General features: G+C 49.3%; 1 protein-coding gene across 3 annotated transcripts in view; it reads left to right on the top strand.

The window, feature by feature from the left end:
- The window catches only part of REXO1 (RNA exonuclease 1 homolog), a 59,819-nt gene extending 45,471 nt beyond the window's left edge, over positions 1 to 14,348 (top strand). For 2 of the 3 annotated variants that reach the window (XM_019513301.1, XM_019513302.1), the window contains exons 11-16: positions 180 to 253; positions 4,994 to 5,104; positions 5,989 to 6,104; positions 6,734 to 6,872; positions 9,813 to 9,933; positions 10,649 to 14,348. In XM_019513301.1, coding sequence (XP_019368846.1) covers positions 180 to 253; positions 4,994 to 5,104; positions 5,989 to 6,104; positions 6,734 to 6,872; positions 9,813 to 9,933; positions 10,649 to 10,737 — 650 coding nt within the window. In that variant the 3' untranslated portion in view covers positions 10,738 to 14,348. Of the gene's footprint in view, positions 1 to 179; positions 254 to 4,993; positions 5,105 to 5,988; positions 6,105 to 6,733; positions 6,873 to 9,812; positions 9,934 to 10,648 lie in introns of those variants that run through there. The other variant, XR_002096629.1, reaches the window with a different exon arrangement.
- The last annotated feature ends 8,656 nt before the right edge of the window (positions 14,349 to 23,004 follow it).

The following is a 23,004-nucleotide window of genomic DNA, read 5'->3' as shown; positions in this document are numbered from 1 at the left end:
TTTTTTTTTTTTTTTTTTTTTTTTTTTTTTAGCTGTTATGGAAATGTTAGCATGTAATCCTGAAAGTATTTCATTGCACTGCCTCTCTGAGGCAGCTCTGTGATTGTGAACTCAGTCTTATTCTCTAGCTGACAAGGCTCCCGTCTCCACTGTTTGACTCTTGTCTCTTACTGTGTCAGTGCCAGGTGGATGGGAGACTCATTATAGCTGTTGTTCAGGAGCTGTGGGTTCACCAGGATGCCAGGTTGCTAAAGTAAGTTATCAAGAGAGATTTCTTTTCAATGGCAATTTTCCCTCTTCCCCTCATGGTTTGTCACTCTCTCCTCTTGTGCAAGGTTTACATTGTAATTGCTTTTCCCAGAGAGGCATCTGCAATTTATTCACCTTTATTAACAGGTAGGAAATATTATTTTAATTGTATCACCACATAAGTGAGAATTCTGCATCACAGTTACCTTGTGACAGCTTCAAAGTTACTCCGGGCAATCTCTCATGGATTAAACCCCCACAGAAGTTCTGATCTAGTCTCCTTTTGGGATGTGCTAAAACTGTGATAGAGGAAGTTGAGAAGGTGCATTTAAGCTTCCGTTAAACAGTACTTGGAAACAGGTGCACACACGTACAGAGTCTAAAGGGAGCTTTCTGTGTTCCTTTCTCCGCAAGCCCACAAAGGCAGCATTTTTCAGGGGAGTATACATCTCCCAGTATATCTTTGCTAGGGACTGTCGCTACATTTGTTTGCTGTGATAGGCAGTGTTATGGAGTAAGATCTCTTGGAGAAATGTTAAATGTCACGTGTTTGGGCCCCAGCTGTACATGACATGTATTATGCAATTAACTGGTTAACTGTGCAATGAATTTAGTCTCGCTACACGTGCAAAGTAACTATCATGCCATAAAAAGGTCCATCCAGCCATCACATTAGAGTTTGAAAATGTGCAACAACTTTATAGCTGGTTTCTATCCAGCTTTAATTTGCACATATAGAAGGTATGCCCCCATGCCTTGGAGCCCTCTCAGCTGATGGGACTCCCAGCTGCAGGAGCGCATGGGATGTTGCCATGAGTACCATCCTTGTGAGCTGAGGAGGCTTGTAGCTGTGGCAGTGCCTGGTACATTCAGGTAAAGGCATGATAGTACCTGATGCTGAATCTCACCACCATGCCTCTTGCCTTGCATGTGTGGCATGGCAGGAAATGTGACTGTGCATCAGATCCTATCACACCTTTTCCTGAACATCTAGAGGGGTCCTTGGGTGGGAGGTGGTCTTGGAACTTATAGGTAATATTTGTGTGTGAGGAGCAAGATGCAGGAATTGAGCTCTGGTTTTCAGAGAGAGCAAAGTGCTGTTTCCAGATGTTTAGTTCATTTAGATCACTGGCAGATTTGTCTTTCCCTAGTCCCCACGTGCACCTTACACACGGAAGCCCAGCCCTGGCTCATAGTACCTGTCTTGGGGAAGGAATGAGGATGGGTTTATAGAAACAAAATTTCTCTGCATGACTGTACTGCTATTTTGGGCCATATACAGAGGCAAGCATGTGTTTCCTTGCTATCAACTCTTCCAGCAAACCAATTATGCTGTTACCTGTCTCCAGTTACACTGTAGGCATAGTTTAGGGATGGGAGAGGGAAAATGCTGGTATCTAGTGGCCAGTCTTTGCAACCATCTGCTTCATCCAATGTAAGATAAACCTGCTGCTTGTCTGTGGATGTACTTTTAGCAAAAGGCAAGTTTGGTCTTTTACTTTGAAATGGTTGAAGCATCATGCAGTAGAAAGGGTATTGGACTATTACAATAGCATAACTAGGGTGTAGCAGCCAAGGCAGCTGCCCTGGATGCTGACTGGGGATGGGGAGAGAAGTGAGGGATAGCCAAAAAACTGCTCTTGTAGCCATGCAGTTATGTGGTGTGGCAGCAGCCAGAAGCTGCCCTGCTCTGGGCGCCTGGCTGCATCATTATGCTTCTATTACAGCTCACTCACCTGTAGTATTAAAGCCTAATCTGTTACAATGTGGGGCACTGCTGCATCTTAATTGTTTGCTTTATGTAAACCAGCAAGTTTTCTTCGCTGTGCTCTTCAAACCTCAGCTGGCTTTGATTAGCATGCACTTATGCACCTTCTTCAGCATTTGAGCTTTTCACACCTTGTCACCTGGCCGAATACTAGATATAATTTAATTTCTTGTTGGGGCAAAGAGGAGTAGGGAAGAGAAGTATAAGGCAATGGTATATGGCAGTGGTCTTATACTGGGGCCATGTTTGTGGGCATGAAGGTGGCAAGGTAAGGATGGAAGCTAAGCTAAGCAGAGACCTACCAAGTAATCGAGGCCAGCAGAACTGGGTGGATATACCCATGTAGTCATTTTAGTGTTTTCTGCTGACTTTGTAATGGCTGGGCTAAAACTTTTTGACCTTAGAGCTATAGTTCAAAATAAATTTATTGTTACTTGGACAAGAATTGGAAAGAATTTCTGAAGTGCAGAAGAAGTTGTAGATGTTGCGTGGAAGGCGGCAATACTTCTTGAAGCCTCATGTGGTCCCTTTTCTCCTCCCCTATACATGATATGGTTTTGAAGTGGGGGAACTTTCTTTGCAGTTGCTTTCCTTGCACAACTGTACGTTACCATTTCACATTTATTTAACATTTTAAACCAGTGAGGTTTGAAGTTATTCATAATGCATCCAGCTATAATAGGGAGGGCATGGAGTAGCTATCCATGCATGGGACAAGAGTATAATGCATGGAAAAAATCTGAGGGATGATCTGAATCAGGGGTCTCCCAACTTCTGAGCAGCTGAAAGCTGCACACTAGGAGTGTGAAAAGTGGGCCCTATTCAATTCTGATTCTCATTCAGCCCGAATCGGGGGATAGTGATTCATTTTGGATCACTGTCCCTGATTCAATTCAGCCAAATCCAAATCTGAAGATTCGATGCTGGTTTGGAGAATCAGCGATTCGGACATAGATGCAGCTTTAAAAGTTTTTTTCTACATACCTTGAGGTAGCAGGCGTGACCCATGAACGCTGTGATGGTGGGGCGCATGGAGTGTCCCACAGGAGTGCGAGTGGCCTCTCTATGTGCTCAGCGGTGAACCCGGAAGTGGACCCCCGCACCTGCCTGGCTTGGCGATCGGCTGCAGGAGGCACCACTTGCTGAGCTGGAGGGGTGCAGGGGGGGCCCCAGCACACTCCCCAGCAGACCTGGAAGTGCTTCTAGTCCATTTCCGGGTCTGCTGCCAAGTGCACTGGGGAGCCCCCCACACTTCTGTGGGACGCTCCATGCGCCCCAGCATTGCAGCATTCACAAGCCCCTGCTACCTAGAGGTATGTAGAAAAAACACTTAAAGCTGTATCTATGTCTGAATCTCCAAATCTTTCTGAATCTCTCCAAATCAATTTGAAGGGTTCCAGTTTGATTCAGAGAGATTAAAGGGTCGTTTGTTTCAATTCCAGTGAATCAGGCTGAATCTCCGCTAAATTGAATCAAGGACCCTACTGCACACCACATGGACTCCCCAGCACCTTTGGGCGATGCCACATGAAGCAGAACCCAGAGAAGCAAGCAGGGAGCCTGGAGGCCCCAGCAGCAGGGGCAGTGTTGAGGACGTGCACCTGGGTGGTCATCCTAAGCCATGAATTAACCCCTGGTGGGCTGCATGCGGCCCGTGGGCCACAAGTTGGACAGCCGTGATCTAAACCTTAAAGTTGCAGCTTGAAGAAGTTTGGTGTGGAATTTGCAGGTGCAAGTTTTCTCAGGTAGAAAGAGAGCGTTATTTGAGATCCCTCCCTACTTGCACCTGTTCCAGAACTTGGATGTGCGCATTGGCAGAGATGCGTTGTTAGATGCGCTGATCAAAATGTTCCAGGGGGGTGCAGAGTTGTGGCTGCCCCCGGTCTTCTTTGCTATCCTGGTAAAAATCCTTTGAAGCAATAGATAGGGACCTACTGAAATCTGCGGGTAGGCGGGGAAAAAAAACTTACTGAAAATTAAACTGCTGGTGCCCCAGAGGGAACACTGCCGTCCTCATGGCACTGCAGCAGCCTGCTGGGGTGGGATGGGAGTGGGGGCTCCTGGCAAGATGGTTACCCGCCCCTGGTGCCTCTCAATGCTCATTGGCTACGAGGGCTGCCTGTTATGTGGCCCTACCCCTCTCTACCAATTGCGGGTGAGGAGTGGGGCCACATTATGGACAGCCCTTGCAACCAATCAGTGGTGAGGGGCAGGGCTATATGACTAGCAGTTGTTAAGACCAATCATTGGCAAGGGGTGGAGCTACCAGGACCTCTTGGCCAATCAGAGGCATGGGGGGGGGCACTACACTTCACCCACGAAATGGCTGCTGGGCCCTGAGTTCTGCCCACGAAATTGGCGGGCATGCATGTCAAATTGGGCAGGTTCCTAGCAATAGAGCAGTGCATGGTGCTGCAGAATACCTGCATTTTTCCAGTGTGCTGATGCCCAATGATATAGAAGCATATGGGCACTCGTGGGCCCTCACTGTTGCATTAGAAGAAGTGTTCTTGTGTGTGTGTTTTTTTTTTTTTTTTTTTTTTTTTTTTTTTTTTTTCATAGATTGTCAGGGGCTGGAAGGGACCTTGCAGATCCATTGGGTCCAGCCTCCCAGCTCTAGGCAGAAAGACAACTAGGGTTAGGTGACCCCAGCGAGGTGACTGTCCTGTCTCCTCTTGAAAACCTCCAGGGTAGGTGACTGCACCACCTCTGGAGGGAGTGTATTGCACAGCCTGGACACCCTGACTGTTTGAATTAATTGCTTTATAACCTTGACACTAGATACCAGTCTGATGGAAACCTTTACCCAATAATCCTATTCCTAGATGTTGGCAATGTAAAGAGTATGTCTCATTTGAATCTGAGATTTGATGACTACCACTTTAGAAAGTAAATTTTGTGGGTCTCATTTCTGCCTTGTGTAGGGATATCAAGCAGACTCTTTTGTCTAACTTGTGCTTGTTTTTCTTTCCAAAGCAACATGTCCAGGATGGGCGGAAGGAGAGCCTTGACGGTTTTGTGAAGACTTTTGAGAAGTTGCCTGCTACTGATGGCTATCCAGGAATCTTTGCGTTAGACTGTGAAATGGTGGGTGTCTGGGACCAAGAGTCCAAATACCAAATAGGGAATACACATATGAAGTAAGACTGGCAGCAGGCAGCAGGTGATATGGGGTACCTCACAGTAGTATACTGAAGGAGAGGTTTGTTTCCTCTCAGTAGCCTCCCTCCAAAACCTGGAAAGCTTCTACAGGGGAAAAGCTGTTCTTAGTAACTTGTTCAGTAGCATTTGGCATCCTCTTTGTTGGGAGTCTTATCCATCAGCAGTAAGGCATGGCATGTTCTGGCCTCTTGTCACAGTGAGCTCTCTGATCCTGTCCTTAGAGAAGGGTTGTGATGTAACTGTTTAGTAAAAGCACACCTCTTCAGGATGGCAGTGCAGCAGGTTTATTTAACATGAGGGTTATACACTGTAGGTGACTTCTGTGGAACTCTTCTCAATACCAACCTTGCTGCTTTGAATAGTTAACTTCCCTCTCTCTCCTCTACACTGAGCTCTAGAGTGCAAATAGTCAAATTCCTCATCTGTAGGCCACGCTATAGGACAACGCATCCTAGAAACTCAATGGAAATTCTTTCGCTGCTTTGAAATGTTTAGCTTTGAATTTGGATTATTTGTTAGACTGCTTTGATACCCTGGCCACAGGATGTTTTAACCTTGTACTGAATGGCTGGAGACATTTTAGTTGCTATTAGTATTTAAGGTGATAAACATCCTTGAAAAACAGCAGTTAAATTGGCTAATGGGCGCCAGTGTTTTATAGCCAGCTTTGCTGCCAGCATCCAGAAGATCTGCTGCCTTGAGGAATATAGGAGGTCATGTAAATACTGAGAGATGGACTTCGGATTCCATGCTCATGCCAGCAAAGTAAGCCTTTCTTCCTGCTCTGTTGTCGTGTTTGGTTTTGACAGTGTTACACCAAGCAAGGGCTGGAGTTGACAAGAATAACTGTGATCAACTCTGACCTGAAAGTGGTCTATGACACCTTTGTCAAACCTGACAACAAAGTGGTGGACTACAACACCAGGTAAGAATAGCCTTTTTCCTGGGTGGCTGGATTATGGCCAGAGCCATTAAGGTGTTATTTCACTTTGCCTACTGGGGAGATTTTTAAATAAAAAAGGGCAGGTTGTCTTTATGGCTGCCCTCCCTTAGCCTGTTAGCACTGCTTCTTGGTTTGCTGGCTAAGTGATAATGGGGTTACCCTGGCCTTTCCTTACCAGCAGCTGCCACATCTCTAGCCAATAGACGGTTATTAGAATTTGAAGCCTGAAAAAACCTTCTACTGCAAATTTGGTAGCCTTCCTGTGTGGAGGGCATAAAGGGTTTCCTTTGAGTCCAGGAATTTTTTTGCTATGCTAAATACTGTGCTAGCTGCTCAAGTGTAGCTTTCAGTGGTTCATATTGTAATGGAGAAGCAGTCCTACTAAAATGTTCCAGCACACAGAAGCATTAATAGGTGGAAACATAACATGGTGTGCAAGCCGCCTTTTGATGCTCTAAATACTAACGATCGGGTTTGCCTGCTAATAGCTTTGTCTTCAGTGTGACCTCTGATAATATAAAGCGTTCCTTGCCCTAAGTGCTATGGAGTGTCTGTTAAGTGTGGAAGGCTTTTCTCTCTACTGAAGAAAATGCCCTTTTTTTGCATGGCAGGTTTTCAGGCGTGACAGAAGAGGACCTGGCGAACACAAGCATTACTCTCCGGGATGTCCAGGCTGTTCTTTTGAACATGTTTAGTGCAGACACTATTTTGATAGGGCACAGCTTGGAAAGTGACTTATTTGCACTAAAGGTAACAAACCCTTTCCGTCCCACCCTTTCCTTTAATCTGAATTTACAACTTCATCTGATTTTTCTTTCCTACCACTATATGCCTAATCTGTCTTGGGTTTTTTTTAAATAAATGTGGAGACAGGTTGAATTTTTTTCTTTGAGTGCAAAAGATTGCACTGGATCCTTGTCTGAACTAGCTGGAGGTTGATGAATGGCTCAGCAGGTACAAGAGGGATAGGAGCAGCTTCTCGCATGACTCCTGACTTGTAACAAATGATATCTTTTAATTCCCCACCGAATGGATTTGTCTTGAGGTTGATTTATCTTGAGGCAATTTTGGAGTGTAGTCTAATGAGTTAGAATACAAAGCCAAATGATTGTTGATATTCTCCAAAAGTCATTTGCCACTAAGTCCCTGTGTGAAGTGTAATTTGGAAGGTGTCACTGCTGTAAAAAAAAAACCTACCATTGCCTTTGGCACTAAATGGTGTCTTCGGTGTACTCAGCAGAGAAAACGGGGGTTGTGGGAACCATGTAAGAGGACCATCATCTTACCTATAGAGGTCTGCAATGTAACCACCCTGGAGGTCATCTGGGTCTGTCCCTTTAAACCAAGAGTGAATTTTTTGACCAAAAATGGATGTGTGACTGGAGAAGACTAGAAGTTAGGGTTCTGGGGCTCTGTCTCCACGTATCTTTTGATTTGCTGTGTAACTTTAAGTAAGCTATTTTAATCTACTTATCCTAGGTGCTTTAGCTGACCTGAAGAAGGGCACTTGATGCCAGAAAGCTGGCCCTACAACTTTTACCAGCTGTACAGTTAATTCAATAAAAGATATCACAAAAGGTCCTTGCCTTCTCTGGCCCTCATTATTCTAGTGTCTGGATGCCCCAGTGTCTTTAATGTATTTCTCCTTGCACACCCCCTATTATCTCTGTTGTATAAATGGGAGACAGAGAGAGACTGGCTTGTCCAAGGACACAGGAAGTCTGGCAGGGCAGCAGTTGAACTTCAGTCCAACCTGCAATTCAGTTCCATTCTTCACACTTCCTTTATCTATGTTACTTTATTTGATAGTGGTAACCAGAGGAGTGCTGGGAATCATTAGCATGTTAATATCTGTAAAATGCTTTGCCCTCCTGTAGCAGCCTCTGTTCCAGGATCTCAAGGAATTAATAATCATAATTAAAAAAAAATTATTTCCTGTTTCGTCAGCACAATATGACTATGACTGCTGGCCCCTTAAAGTCATTATTTTCTTTTAGCATCACAGAAGCTGCCAAGAGAACTAACCCAAAAGCAATATAGCAAAGCATTATGGTCAGCACAGACAGTGTAAAGTCATAATCTCTGAAGGCTGTGGCAGTAAAGACGACATCGTGCTAATGGCTATGGCAAGCTTCAAATAGCAGTAGCATTTCAGTCTTATATTTAAAGCTATATTATCCTGTTTCTTCAGTCTCCCTGATCTACATCAGTAATTATCGTTCTTCTTGGGCTGATGCCAGGCGAGTCTGCACTGGAGAGGAGATTATCTATAATGCTTGGCAGTTTTACACTTCAAAGAGCGCAGCAGGTTGTTTCGATTAAGCTGCAGCTGTTCTATAGCATTTACATAGCTCAGCTAGGAAACTATTAACAAGTTAGTTGCAAGTTGTCATGCAACATTAGCTGGTACCTAGGAGAAGTAGGGGACAGATGGGAGGCTGACAAGTCAGAAGTCCTGCCTGAGTCCATCCTGTGTCATGGGACTGCCCCTATGGCCAGTTGCACAAATTAACCTCCATCTCAGGGCTGTCAAGTGCATAGCAAATGTAAGCCTGTACTGTTCTAAATGCACTTGGGCCAGAGCATGACAGATCATGCTGGACTGAACCTCTTGACTATCCACTCATTATCCTGTCTCCAGCAGTGCCTAGTACTGGAGGGTGAATCCCTTGCTACCATTCTGTGCCTAACAAATGAACATTATTGCATGCGACTAGGAGGCAACTCTCTCACCTTCATGTTGATTTGTTTGCAACCTGAAGCATAAGATTTATTTACCCTGTTTCATCCAACATTAACTACAGACAATCGTTGTCTTCAGTCAGGCCGGAGCTGTTGCAGAAATCAGAAATTTGGGAAAAGTCCAGGAATCCTGTGATGCAACCTGGCATTCAGTCAGAGAGGGGAATGCATAAGACCATGAGAAATATAGTTCAGTAAGGGATGTTGGCCTATAGGGAAGGATGGGGACATCAGTTCTCCAAACTGCAGTGTTTATGAGGCAGTGTACTACAATAGTGAAATGTACTTAGGAAGGTCGTTGTTGAACTGTTGTAAGGATCTTTGATCTTTCCTCTAATCTTCCTTTTCTCAAGGCCCATCTACTGTTTGTAGCCTAGTGATCACTAAAAATGACTAGGCCAAAATCATTGCCTTAGATTAGGAAAAAAACCCCCTCTTTCCACCCATGTTCTCTCTGCAAATGGGTATGGTCATTCATTTTAGTTTAAAGTGCCAGTGATTCTCTTTCAAAGAGCCAGTGACGTCTTAGAAACCAATGGACCTGTATATCAAAGAGACAAAATCTGTTTTCATGGAGTTGTGGCATGTCATGGGTTAAGTACTCTTGCATTTCATGTCAGATCATTAGTATGGTGGGCCCAGCTCTAAATGGACTAGCCAGTCTGTTCTTATGGTGGAGTTTTGCTGTCTGTAGGGAAACTGGATTTAAGCAGCTTTTAATTTTTGTGGCGATTTTATGCATTTTTCTTTGGACAGGTGTGTTGCAAAGCACAGAACTGGGAGCAGGTGTGTGTGTACTGGGAAGGGGTAACCTGTAAAACTGGCTTGGTGGGAGCTTTGTGGTGATGTCACTTAAGGGGCTGAAGGCTGAGCAAAGTGCTTGCTTTAATCCTTGTTCATGTCACTTACAGGAGAGCAAACAACCACATATTTTTTCCCCCTCTCCAGTTTATCCATTGCACAGTGGTGGATACATCGGTTGTCTTTCCCCACCGACTGGGCATGCCTTACAAACGAGCGCTCCGGACGCTGATGGCAGACTACCTCAAGCGCATCATCCAGGACAATGGTGAGACTGCAGAGAGTTGGGGGGATGTGATAGCCTTGATTTCCTGGCTAATTCCACCTAAGTGCCAGGTCTCTTTGTTCCTGCCTATCCCTCTGCCCTTCTGCTCCACCCATGCTTTTTTTTGCCTGATATTTGACAGTAGTATCTGCATTTGGGCCTCTGTCTTGGTAACTGCTGTACAAACTCATAGCTGAAGTCCCTGCTTACAGACATTTCCAAAGGCTTCAGGCTAGTGATAACTATTGAGAGGTATAGCAAACTGGCATCGCTGCTGACCTGGGGAGATTGGCTGACACTCCATTCTGTTGGAGGTGGGTCCCTGCTGGTCTGTCTGAGAGCAGAAATTCTCAGGACCAGCACCATCTCTGAGCTGTGTTTGTGCCTTTCCTGGGAGACAGCCCCTGAGGCCTATGTGTGAAACCTGGTGCCTGGCATAGCAGGCAGCAGGGGTCTGCTTGACTTAATGCAGAAGAACTGGCACTCCACAGCTTGGTTTCTCTGCAACATCCTTGATGCCACAGCCTGTGTGGGGATGATTTGTAATGATGCTTGTAGGGTAACAGCAGGGAATTCTGAGTCTGCAAACTCACTATTCCCCTTTCTACTATCCAGTATAAACTGAACTGCTTACACGTACTCCAGAGTCTGTGTGTTGGGGCATAGGCTAGGGAGCCTGTCCCTTCTGTGTCCTGAAGCGTTTATTTTTCGTTCCCAGTGGAAGGGCACGACTCCAGCGAGGATGCCAGAGCTTGCATGGAGCTGATGATGTGGAAGATCAAAGAAGATGCAAAAGTGAAGCGATGACTCGTGCTCTTTCTTTCTCCTGTTCCTCCTTCACCTCTTTGAAGCAGTGCAATAAATGCTCAGAGTAACACTGTTCACCTGTACCCAGCAGCATGCATATCCCAGATTCCCCTGTGCACTTGTAGGTATCTATGAAACTTAGAGACTGCTGCTGGCACAGTGGAAGGGCATGGGGGCACTGCTTGCAGGGTTCACATGTCCAGGTAGTGGCTCTCTGATCCTCTCGGCTTCACCAGAGCGATTTTCTGTGAGGCAGTAGTTGCCTTGTGGGCACAGCAAGGCAGCTTTGAGTAGTAGCCTCTTTATTCCGTAGGAGAAGCTTTTAGAGGCCCATTGGATACAGCTGACAGTACCTTTCTGTGATGTTTAGATCACTTTTTATTGTTTCTAACTTATTTGGAGAGTTGCACAGCTTTTGCCTCCAAGTATTGAGGCAAACAGCTACCCTCAGTAGCTGGAGGATGGGGAAACAGACCAAGGGAGGCTGTGAAACAGGTGATGTTATGTGATCTGCAGAGAAGGTGGTGAATGGAGAATCCAGTCAGCCAGAGAGGGGCTAGAGCAAAGACCCACTGCAAAGGAGAATGCCAGTGTGGGAGGAGACACTGTCTCTGAAAGGCAGTGAAGTAGAACAGCTTGGCTCGGAGGAGGGAAGGGGGCTGGCTTTCCTTGAACGGTGGTAGCCCCACAGATCCTCCTAACAAATGCAGGTCTCAGTGTGGATCTCAGAAGGATGACCAGCAAACTGGAAGGTGTAAAAGCCACAAGTGTCCACACTCCCCAGACATCAAGGAGTCCATGGCTGCTGGCTCTTACACAACCCATTTTTGTGATCAGCAGGAGGTGGATAGGATAGCAAGGAAAGGTCTGAGGCCATAGTATAGCATATGGCTGTCAAGGCAGGAGACACTTGTTGAGGTGGGGTGCACTGTTAGGGGGCTGTTTGTATTCTGTCATTGATGCCCTTGTGATATCTGGCAAACACCCCTTCTTTTACATCTTCTGGGTGCCTTGGTATGATGGTGTCGATTGACCCCCTCTGTTCCCCCTCCCCCCCTCTGCAACAGGTTGCCAGAGTCTTGGTCATGCTTGTGCGTCAGGAGTGAGGCTTGAGGGCTCAAAGGAAGAGCTGGGTGCTGCTAGGATTGCTTGTTACTGAATATGCAAACATCAGGGGCTCCCTGCAGACGGATCTCTTTTGCGGGAGGTTTGTGCTGACTTTAGCAAGGTTAAAGCAATAGGTGAAAATAATGTTTTTATTAAAACTGGTTTACACAAATTGGGTTTTTAAATACCCAAAGTTGTATCTCTTCTCTATCTGTCCCCCTTTGCATAAACATGTTTCTGTGATGTCTCGGTATAAATATTATGCAGTTATGAATGATGATGCTAAGGCGGCAGTTTGGGTAATAGAGGCTGTGGTGCTCCGACTTTTTGTGTAGCATGTTGACGATGCCCCACTTTAGTTTTGTTTGTATTGGGGATCAGCCAAGCCTGGGAGAAAGCCCTTGTCTCAATGCCAAATCTTTTTTGCTCCTAACTGAGGTTGGAGCAGCAACAGAACCCAGATGTCATTGGGTTTTGGGAGAGCGGAAGATAGCCTTAATAGCAACCCCTTGACTGGTGAAATGACACCGAACAGAATGGGAAGCTGCTTATCCTACATGTGTTTGGTTTGTTCCAGGCCTCTCCACTCCAGTGGGTGCACTGTAGGGTGAGGAACTCCTATGTACATGCCCAGGGCTTTTCCTCCAGTGCTGACCAATTTGAGCCTTAACGTACAGTCCCAGCGAAGGTGGAGTAGGTCCGTGGTCAGGTGACAGCGTGGTACTGTGCATTACAGCAATGCGTCCTGCTGAACTGCTCCCCTTCCTAAACCACTGTGTGGTAGATGTGAAGGATGAGCTGTGTACCACTGCGGAAGGGGAAAAACGCTTCTGCCGCTGGAAAGTATCTCACTACTTTGAATTCAGTAAATTCCTGTTTGTGGATTACTACCTCCCGACAGACCTGGTGACCCTGCAGCTTCCCCAAACTGCCAGTCATCTTGCATCTACTGTATCCCTCCTCTCTGCTCCCTCCAACTGAGAAAGTGTCAGAGTGAAGCTGGTTCTTTGCATTGTTGCCCCTAGAAAGCATAGCCTTCATTTCTTTTGAGTGCTAGGCACCAGCCTCACCCCCTGCCTGACAGCACAGTTAACAGCACTAGTGTCCCCCATTGCTAATATACTGTGCCCCAGCAAACTACACTTTCTTTGTGAAGTACTTTGAGTTGCTGAATTTTGTTCTTACTGGGTTTTGTTGGGCATGGATGTGAGTGGGTCGGCAGATGACCTCTGATCCTTTTCCCCCCACTGCTTGCTGATACCACACCTGAGACACTGGGCAGTAACTTGCTTTTAGCAATGCTGATCTTGTGCTCTTGGCTGCTTGGTTGGTGGGGGAGACAATTTGGCACTTCCTAATGAAGAACATAATTCTTCACTCCTTCTCCCCTCCCCACAAGAAACACTAATTCAAGCTTCCAGTTTAGCCTGTATTTATTGCTGCTGAGCATTCCCTTGTCAAAGTTGAGCACAGGATGTTACAAGGCTTGGTCTAATTTCAGGGAGAAGTTGGCAACCGAGCTGTAGACAGGAGCATGTTGCTCTAGAGCCAGAGAAAGGGGAGGCAAGCCTACAGCCCCCTGGAACTGGAACTGAAACAGGCTGCACTAAGCTCAGAAGTGAGGCTTGGAAGCAGTGTTTGGTTTCAAAGCAGGCTCTTGCCTTCAGGATTTTCTTTACCATTTCACTTTCCCTTCAAGTTGTTAATGAAAAACCACATCTCTGGTTTTTTCACCTCCCCCTTCCCCAGGGAGGATGACACCCCTGGTTTTTCCAGTGCAGAAAGGGGTTTAGGACACGCATGTTGCATGATTTCTCATCCAGGCAAGTAGGATAAGGCTCACACAGCCCATGGGAGGGCACAGGTCCAGCTTCCCAGGTGTCCCTGTGTCCCTCCAGAGGGCTAGAGGACTGATTACTCTGCCCCCTTCCCCTTAGGAAGGATGGTTTCAACCAGGTTTCTGCCAGTGGAAATGTTTGAATAGCTTCCACTTTCCCCACCTTTTTGTGTGGCCTGTCATGGGGTAAATCAAGTCCTTGAATGTCTAAAATGTAGTCATTTGGCTCTGTGAGCAGGAGTGTGTCACATACCTCTCATCTAGGTACTAGTGAAAGGGAGATGCACATTCCATCTGGCTTCATACATCTTGTTGAAGCCCACTGTAAATCCCTTTCCTGTAGCAGCCACCGGCTGCCCGCCATCGGCAAACTGCTTCAGTTCAAGCCTTTTGTAGGACAAATGCATTGTAACTTGCACCATCCCCACCCCATCCCGTGTGTTCACTCCCACCCCTTCCCAGAAGGCAGCGCTGTGGACTGTGGATGCCTGTGCAGCTGAACTGGTTGGCACAGCATTTCCCCCAGTGAGCAGTGCACTCTGGAATGCATTGGACGCTGTAACACTGTAAAAGCAAAGGTATAAAGTGACTAGATTTTGGGGTTGTCTGTAAGTATTGTAACCTGTTCCTTTTTGTAATCATTTTTAATAAAAAGGTGTTGACTAGACATGCATGTGGACAGCTCCTGTTTGATCTGTGTCTGTTGTGGTGCTGGGAGGGAGACTGCTCCTGCAACTGGGCTCTTCCCTGGCTGTTGAAACACTGTTGGTGACCTGCCTGGAAGGTGATAAGCAGCACAGCGTGTCTCTCCTCTCTCAGCTTTTTCTTTTTTCCTTTCTGGAGCTGACATCATGTGCATGGTGTGTCATGACATTATGACATCTCATTCTTCATCGTGGTAAATCACTTTGCAAGTGATACCCAGTCAGGTCCACTGCAGAGCTCTAGATGGAGAGCATGGGCAAGCGCTGCTGTGACACTCAAGCCAAGGGGAACGCATGGCTCAGTGCATCCACAATATGACAAGGTTTCCCCAGAAACCCATGTCTTCTGGTAGCAACCGGGGCCATGAGATTCCACCTTGCACCAGAACCTGCAGGAATTTCCCCTTGCAACCACTGCTCTCCTGCCCTCTCACTATCCAGAGCACTGCCTCCCAGCCCCATTTTCTTTTCCCAGATTGGGAGCTGAACTTGGGGGTCCTGCCTCACTGCTTTGCTCTAAGCCAGTGGTTCTCAACATTTTTTAGACTCAAGGCACCTCACAGAAAATGCCAGCTCTTAATTTTTCCTTACCTTCTGTCTACAGAAAAATGATGAGTGATTCTTTCCTGTTGCAAACTCAGAAAGACCACAGCAGGTCAGCATGGTTTTAACACTCTGGATTTTTATGTGAAATCTCTGGGTTTATCTTGAGAATCATGTTTGCACACCCAATGGTGCTAACATTGCATGGCACCCTGCAGCACCTTTGAAAGGATTTCAAGGCACCTTGAAGGTGCTACCGTTCCCTGGTTCAGAATCGCTGCTCTAAGCAATTGGCCACACTTTTCCAATCTAGAGAACAGAACCCAGGCGTCCTGACTCCCAGCTGTCTGCTTTAAACCACTGGACCAAACCTCTTGAGCTACAGCCCAGGAGATCCTAACCTCCAGATCCCCTGTACAAGCTGCCAGACTTTGTTCTGTCCAGGCTGGGAACAATCCCAGGCGCTGGACCCGGTGCTCTGAGAGTGCCAATCAGTCTCTCAAATGGGGGGACATTAAGGTGCCAGTGGAAGGAGCTGACTCGGCACTGGGGGAAGGCGAAGGTAAAGAGTTCAAATTAAAAATAATAGGGCATTAATGACCTCACTGGCAATGCATTTTATTTAGTGCCTTAGTTATGGCTTGGCAGTGTCAGTGGTTATTTAGGATGCCATAAAAGTGGTGCTCACCTGTGATCTCAGCTGTCCCTATCTGTCTGGGTGGCTCAGCTGTTCTAACCCTCTTCATGGATTTCCAAGACATGAGATGATTTGATCTTGCATGAAACTTCTGCTGGGAAACCTGGGGGCGATGCTCCATGCGCAGATCACCCCTGTCTACTGCCTCTCCAGCATCCCAACTGTCTGAAAGCAAGTTCCCTTGGTGAGAACCCATGCCATCGAAGTGGAAACACCATTGGTCAGGTGAGCGGGGGTCAGTCAGCATTAGAGGTGACCTAACAACTCAAGGCTGGGACCTTTTGGGCTCCAGTTGTGCCATGCATTGGGTGCCTTTTGGGCTCCAGTTGTGCAATGCAGTAGGGTGCCTTTGTGTAGCTCGCCTGCCCATGGGAGAGCAGGCTGTGACTGATTGAAATTGCTCTTTTAATGCAAGTCACAGGAATTTGTTACTTTTACATCAGCAGAGCTCTAGTTTTCAAAGCAGTGGACTGGTACTTGCAACCTTGCTGCACTGTAGGCCACCACTTCCTTCCAGAGGGGCCTGGGGTTAGGAGAGAGTGGAGAAAGGTGACTGCCATTGTCAGGGAGAGGAGGGAGAGAGGAAGCAAATTTATCTCCAGGCTGTGCAAGGGATCTGCCTGGGAAAGGGACGGGGAAAAGATGGATCCAGTCACTTCAGGGACTGGATCTGGCCTGTGGACTGCAGGTTGAGCACCACTGCTTCAGATGCTGGAGGTCCCTGGTGGGTTGTCAGCATAAATTGAACTTGCAAGCCAGGCTTCCATGACTAGAGCAATGGCACTATTTTATGATGAGCTTTAACAGCTGCTGATCTTCCCATGGGTCGGAAATGTGGGTATCTCTTTTTCCTTGAAGATGCTGAATCAAGGAGGGCTGGCCTGTCCCCCAGTAGCAATAAATCTAAACCCAAGGAACTTGTGGGGTTTGTATTCAAGCTGTTTTAAGCCCCTATGTCATCTTGTTTGCTTGTTTTCTCTCACTCAAATGTCTGGGTAGCACTTGGGAGCCAGGGTGCTGTTTAAGCACCAGCAACCGTTTCTATTACTGGTAGTTTTGGAGGCTGAGAATGTCGCCTTTATGTACATTGCTGTGTGCAATGAAGCTTGCTATTCCTAAGGTCAAGAAGCATGCAAGAGTAAACATGCCCATGCTTCTGTTTCCTGTAAAGCAGCAAAAAGAATACCCAGCTCCTTTATAGCAGTTTCCATCAGTAGATCTGAAAGCACTTGAGAAGTCAGTATTGTTATGCCCACTTTGCAGATGAAAAAACTGAGGCAGGGTTAGACACACCCTGTTTAGTAGTCCGGCCACAAACCATGAATCTGCTTCTCCTTGGTCACCCTTTTTTGCAAACCATCCTTTTTCTTGTACCGTAGCAGCTGCTGGAGATTCCCACCAAGAAGAGATCTTCTCTGTGCCGGGGGCAGGACATGCACAATAACGGGTGCCAACCTAAGTAGACCAAGGTGAGGTTACAAATGAGGAATCAAACTGGACCATGGTCATGCAAAGGGGCTTTGAGGCAAAACTCCTGTAATCCCAGCCTAGCACTTGAATCATTTGCCCGCCTTTCCTTGCTTTAAAGTCCCTCTTGAGCACTTGGGGCCCAACAGAGCAAAAATGCAGCCAAGGGGCTTGGTGAGGGAGTCATTTGCCTCTAGCCCACCCATAGCTGGGATGGGCCCAGGAGACTGAACCAAACCCAGGCAGTGTAATGCCGCTGGCCCCAGGCGCCCCTGCCAGTTGATTATGGCATCAGGGCTCCCTCTGGGGTCAAAGGTGATGGAGCCGATTGATCCGGCTGATTGGGAAGCTCCTGCATTAACAATCTGCCTTTGTTCTGTCATGCTGGTGCTCTGCGGGGTGTCCTGGCCTGGTCCCAAAGCCCTTCATTGTGCTGAGTATCGATCAGGGGGGCTGAGCCTGACTTAACGCTCGCCTTCAGTTAATTTCCCAGTGTAAGCTCTTTACTGGCGAATTTGTGCCACTGGGATCCCCATGTCCTCCTGGTTGTCACGGAGGCAACAACCCGCTGGGTCACTGACAGGCCTGTCAAGACTTGTTTCTGTGCTGAGGAGTGTGAGGGACGGGGGCTGGAGCGTGATCGAAGGTAGCCATGTCCCTTACTTGGAGGCAGCCAGCTCTGGGGTGGGCGTTCTCCCGTGGCCCCGTCATAATGGGTTCACAAATCAAGTAAAAGAAAGGCCTGCAGAGAAGTGCAGCTTAAAAGGGAGTTGGTATTTTATTAGTCAGGCTAGGGGGAGAGTTATGAAGGCACAAATGGGAGGCGGGGCCCGATTCCTGCCGACTTCTGTGGTGTCCTGCTGTTGCTTTGGTTGTCTCAGCCATAGGCCAGTGGTGGGCAGCACAGCGATGCCTGCCTGTCGCTTGCTCCAGCAGCGTCGTCCCCTGAGAACAGGCTGGTCCGTTCTCCCGTTTGGCCTTTCCTTCCTCGGCAGCACTGTTCTCACGGGAGTGGGTCTTGCTTTGAAAACGCGCAGGCTGGATGCTGCCCAGTTGGCTGGAACAAAGAGACAAGGGGCGGCTTGTCCTGATCCCCAAAGGGGTTTCTCGGTGCCTGATTAGCTCAAAAATTAATTTGAAGACCAAGGGAATTGCCTTTGATGACAGACAAACCCTGCACCAGGCCATGTCCCTCCGATGTTTGATGGCACCTGGAGCTCTGGCAAGCCTTCCCGATGCGTCCCAAGGAGAGAATCCTGTTTCATCGCCTCCTCCCTTCCCCTGCTTTGCAGGCCCCATGCCAGCTCCTTGAGAGCAGTGGTGCAGGGACTCAGGCGACGGGCTTGGCAGCTGCCAGAGCCCGAGCCACCCAGGGAACGTGGCTGTGGAGGCCTTGCCTATGTGTAGCTCGCCCAGCAGCTGGATTCATAGTTGCCCATCACAAGAGTTGTTCAGTGCCCTCTGCAGCACCCAGGGCTGGGCATTGCCGGGGCAGGAGCTAGAGTAGAAGGGCTTGGAGTCTGGCTGCATTTATGGGCCCTGGTTGGCACAGCCGTGCCCACATTCATCCAGCAGCCCTTTTGTGCCCATCTGGGTTGGGTCACGGAGGCGGCTGATGAGTCTGCTCATCCCTTTGAGTGAACCGGGCTGGGGGTTTTGCTGAAGCTGTTGTGGCTTGTGGTTTGCTGCGCAGAGGCCCTGGGCTCTGGCCTGGCGGTGACCGGAGCTGAGTCACTGGAGCAAACAGCATTGATGTAAAAAGTGCTTGTTTATAAAAACCAGGCCTGTTGGTCCAACAGTGATGAGCAAGCCACGAGCGTAGCAAGACTCCATCAGGGATTAAGCCACTGATGGGCAATGAGAGCATCGTCCCATGTGTGCTTTAGCGGGGTAGAAATGTTAGCTCCCTTGTGGCTCACGGCCCAAGCAGGTCCTGATGGACTGGAGGGACTGAGAAACATCCCATGCAGGCTTACTCACGCAGTGGGTTGGCCAGGGCCAGAGAGACCTTCTGGGTGCAAGGGGCCCAGTTAGCGCTGCCTGTCAGAGGAGGGCGGGTACGTGGCATTTGTTGACTCGAGACTCAAGCAGCTGCCGTGTTAGTACAGTAGGGAGCAGGGGATTGAAGTCTCTGTGCCAGCCCATAATTGGGCACATGGTGGGGACTGTGGTTTCATGGCCTTTAAACCAAGAGGCTGGGAATGGGAGAAGTTGGGTCCGTTCCAGCAGAGACCAGGACACAGGGAAAGGAAGTGACTTGGTGCAGGTCCGCTGGAGAGTTGGAGGCAGAGCGAGCGTGCATGAGGAGTTGCTCTGCTGTCTTCTCCTGCAGAGCAAACGTCGCCCAGCTCCACTGGCCCCCGGTGCTCAGGGAATGGGAAGCCGCAGGACCGATACCTCTGTCTGAACTGAGCAGAGGAGGCTGCCTCCCCTTCGAGTGCAGCAGGAGCCAGGCTGGGGCGTATGGGGGGAGGTGGCTGCGGGGACAGGAGGTGGGAGGGGAGGTCGGAGGGGCCTGCACTCTCATCCCGGCTGGCCCAGCCTGGCTCTCCTGCCGAATGCTGGCCCAGCATGTAGCCGGGCGCCCCTGCCGCGCGGCATTCACAGGGCGTCTGTGCAGCCGACCTCTTCCATAGAGCTGACGGGCACGAGGGGTCAGAGGTCAGTGGGGATGATTGATCCTGTCTTTAAAAAGCCTTTAACGCATTTTGTCCGGACCCTTAAGCAACGGGAGCAGCTCAGAGGGGCCCCATTAGTGCTGGGCCGTGAAAGGTCTGGCGTGGGGATGGGGAGGGGGGCATTTATTGATCAGGAATTGGGGGTGGCTGCGGGGGTAAGCTCTTTACTGAGTGATGCTGGCGTGTCAAGCCCCATTCTCCCATGGATCGATGGTGGGTGAGGGCTGCATGGTAGCCTCGAACCCATCTGCTCTCCATCCTCACAGCCTCGCTGCCCCTTCCCCCACCCCGACCCCTAGCCCAGCTCCCTGCTCTGGCCCTTGCTCTTCAGCAATTCCCTCCTGAAGCTTGGAGTCGGCTTCTCTGGCTTGGTGGAGGTGGCTCCTGCCCAGGCCCTGACACAATCAGTGCATGGCTGTGAGCTGCTCACTTGACCGGCCTCTGTTTCCCCTTGATGAGGCTGGATAATGCTGCTTGCTTCCCTGGGTAGGGCTACAGGGAGCTGCCCCGCTGGGGCCTATGAGTGGCTTGCCTGCTCCTGGGGGAAGGGTCCCTGGTAGGCGAGAGCAAAGGCCCTCCACGATCATGGTCATTGTCCAAGTGCTTCTAGCCTTGCCCTTCTCTGAGCCCTGTCTGCTTCGAGCACTGGGTCAGCACTGTTCCCAGGGGGCTTCTTGCCCCCTTTCCATGGCTCAGCACTGGTGGCCCAGCCCCAGATCTCTGGTATTGCCGAGTGTCATCCTCAGCCTGTCCTGTCATTACACAGTCTCTGCAGGGCAGTAAGGGAACCCTTGGCTGTGGCTTCTGGGTAGTCCCCGTAGGCAACCACCAGCAATTGCTGGGCTGTTTGGAGCCAGCCTGGCAGTCTAATAACAGTGCCAGGTGTTGTCAGGCACCTGGAGCACATGGGACTGGATGCCAGGATGATGCCGAGTCACGGGCATGGTTGGGGTCAAGGCTATTTCTGGTCGCTGTCTGTGGCTCCCTGGTGGGTGATGCCAGGCATGGAGGGAGCTCTGCTGCATTGCTTGGCCCCCGGGCATAGCGCAAGTGCAAGGGGGATGGCAGAGAACCTCTGTCTCTTGTAGCACCAGTGAGAAGCGGGAGGGCCTGGACACATGTCACATGCAGGTGTGGTTGGATTTGTTTTTTTGTGCAGCCGTTTTGCTGGGATCCACAATCTGCAGCCTCATGAGAACTAGAGGCCCAGGCAGGAGGCCCAACTGTTTTCTACCCAAGCCTTCTCCCTGTAATAAGGGGCAGATGCATGCCCAGCTCCCCCAGGCTGGCTGCTAGTAGATGCTATTGCAATGCCTGTCTGCAAGGTGGCAAGGAAACATTGGCACTAAGCAAGCCTTTTTACTGGGCTTGAAGCTGTCCAGGCACAAGCCACTACCCACAGGTAAATATGAAGTTACTCCACCTTTTTCACCGGGTGCCTTGCCCGGGGCTGTATTATGTAACAGGGCGGCACATCCTGTATCTGCTCAACTCTCAGTGCACTAGGGCACGGTCCAATAGGAAATGGCACCAAATCCCCTTGCTCCTCCCAGGTACTGCACAGTAAAGGCCATTTTCTTGGCAGGGCTTTGCCTGTGCCTATGCCTATGCCTCCCCACCTGCAGCTGTTGCGCTGCTGAAACCACCTGGCCGGTGCTGGACCAGAGTTGGGTTGCTCCAGTCTGCTGCTTGCAAAAGTTGTTCGCTTCTGTCCTAGACCCTGGTTTGCTGCTGACTCAACTGAATGAGCTTGAGATTTTGCTCCAGCGCCATTGGTTTGTGCAGCTAGTTTCATGAAGTGTCTGAATCAACTTGGGTCTGGTTTCAGACCAGGATGACATAGCTGAAGGGTTCTCTTAGGGATCAGGTGGAGTTTGGCAGGTGAAATTTGGCTGCCTAGTGACAGGCTGCCCCTGAGCCCTTCAGGATTTGGGAGCCAGCTTACTACATTGGGTAGCAGGGCACAGTGGGTAGCAGCACTCTGGCTCCAGGGTTGCAGGGGTTCTGGTCTGATCCTGTTGCCAGCTGTGCTGGGATACTGCCTTGGGGCTGCTCTGAAGTCCTTGCTCAGATCAAACCACTTGTTGCCTGGTGCCCAGGAGTTTGCACAAGTTCTCAGACTAGCTGAGGCTCCATAGCATGGGTGTCCTGGGCACTACGTGAAGGTGGGTATATGGAGCCTCTGCACTCCTCCTTCTTGCAGATGCTTTGCTGCCTATGTCCTCAAAGTGAATTTGCAGGGCCCTCCCCACCTGTGAGCCCATGGGGCCATTGTCCCCTGGCTTTACCAGTGGCAGATTCAGTTGTGTAATGGTTGCTTGCATAATTTTAGTCAAAGGTTAGACCAACATTTATATGGGGTAGTCTGGATAGGGATGGGCAGGGGGTTGGACTAGATGAGCTCCAGAAGTCCCTTCCAGACCAACTTCTCCATGATTTTATGAAGTGCAGGTGTGTGGTTATTTGCCACGTTCTGCAGAGGAGGAGATTGAGGTGCAGGACAGCTGAATCTCCCCCTTTCCAGAAGCAGCCTAAAATCTTGGATGCCCAGACCTCGGGGGGAGGTGTTGGCTTAATGTGGTGCCCCCCCAATCAGTGGGCACCTTCAAAAATTTAGGAGTTAGTGACAACCGCAATCCTCATGTGTCAGAGCTGGGATTAGAACTTGCAGCTTTCTGGCTGCAATCTCCCCTCTTACCCTACAAGTCAGTGTTAGGGCTCACCCCAGAAGGGGGCTATGGCTATATCTGCTCCTGGGGTGCACATCAGGCAGGCACATCCCCTCTGTTGATCATTCACTCTGTCAGACGATAGTGCCTGGCTGACTGCAGCCCGGTTGCTCAGTCTCACCCCAGCTCGTAGCCGGTGCCAGCTGTTGTAAGGCTGCAATGGCCAGGGGCTTTGGCACAGTCGGGCACCCCCTGGGCAGTGGCAGGGGTGGACAGGCTGAGGGGGTGCCCCTCACACCTGCTGTGGGTTGAGAAGCTGGGGGGAGGGTGGGGCCTGCTCCATTGCTCCCTGGACTTCATTCTCCCACAGCAAAGCCCTTTGTGGGCTGGCGCTGTCCCTTCTCCGAGGGTAGCAGGGCAGGAGCAGCCCCCCCTTTCCCCTTCTAAACTGCAAATCTGCGCTAATCCTCCCAGGGGGAGGTCAGACAAAAGCCCCTCGGCTGCTAATCCCCCCCCCCCCCAAGGGCCCGGCCTTTACAGCCCTGGGGGCCGCCGGGGGGGGATA

Source organism: Gavialis gangeticus, unplaced genomic scaffold, assembly GCF_001723915.1.
Source record: "Gavialis gangeticus isolate Ggan-Ray unplaced genomic scaffold, GavGan_comp1, whole genome shotgun sequence".
Lineage (NCBI taxonomy): Eukaryota > Metazoa > Chordata > Crocodylia > Gavialidae > Gavialis > Gavialis gangeticus.
The sequence above is the reverse complement of the archived record's forward strand: the minus strand, read 5'-3'. Positions and strand labels throughout refer to the sequence as shown.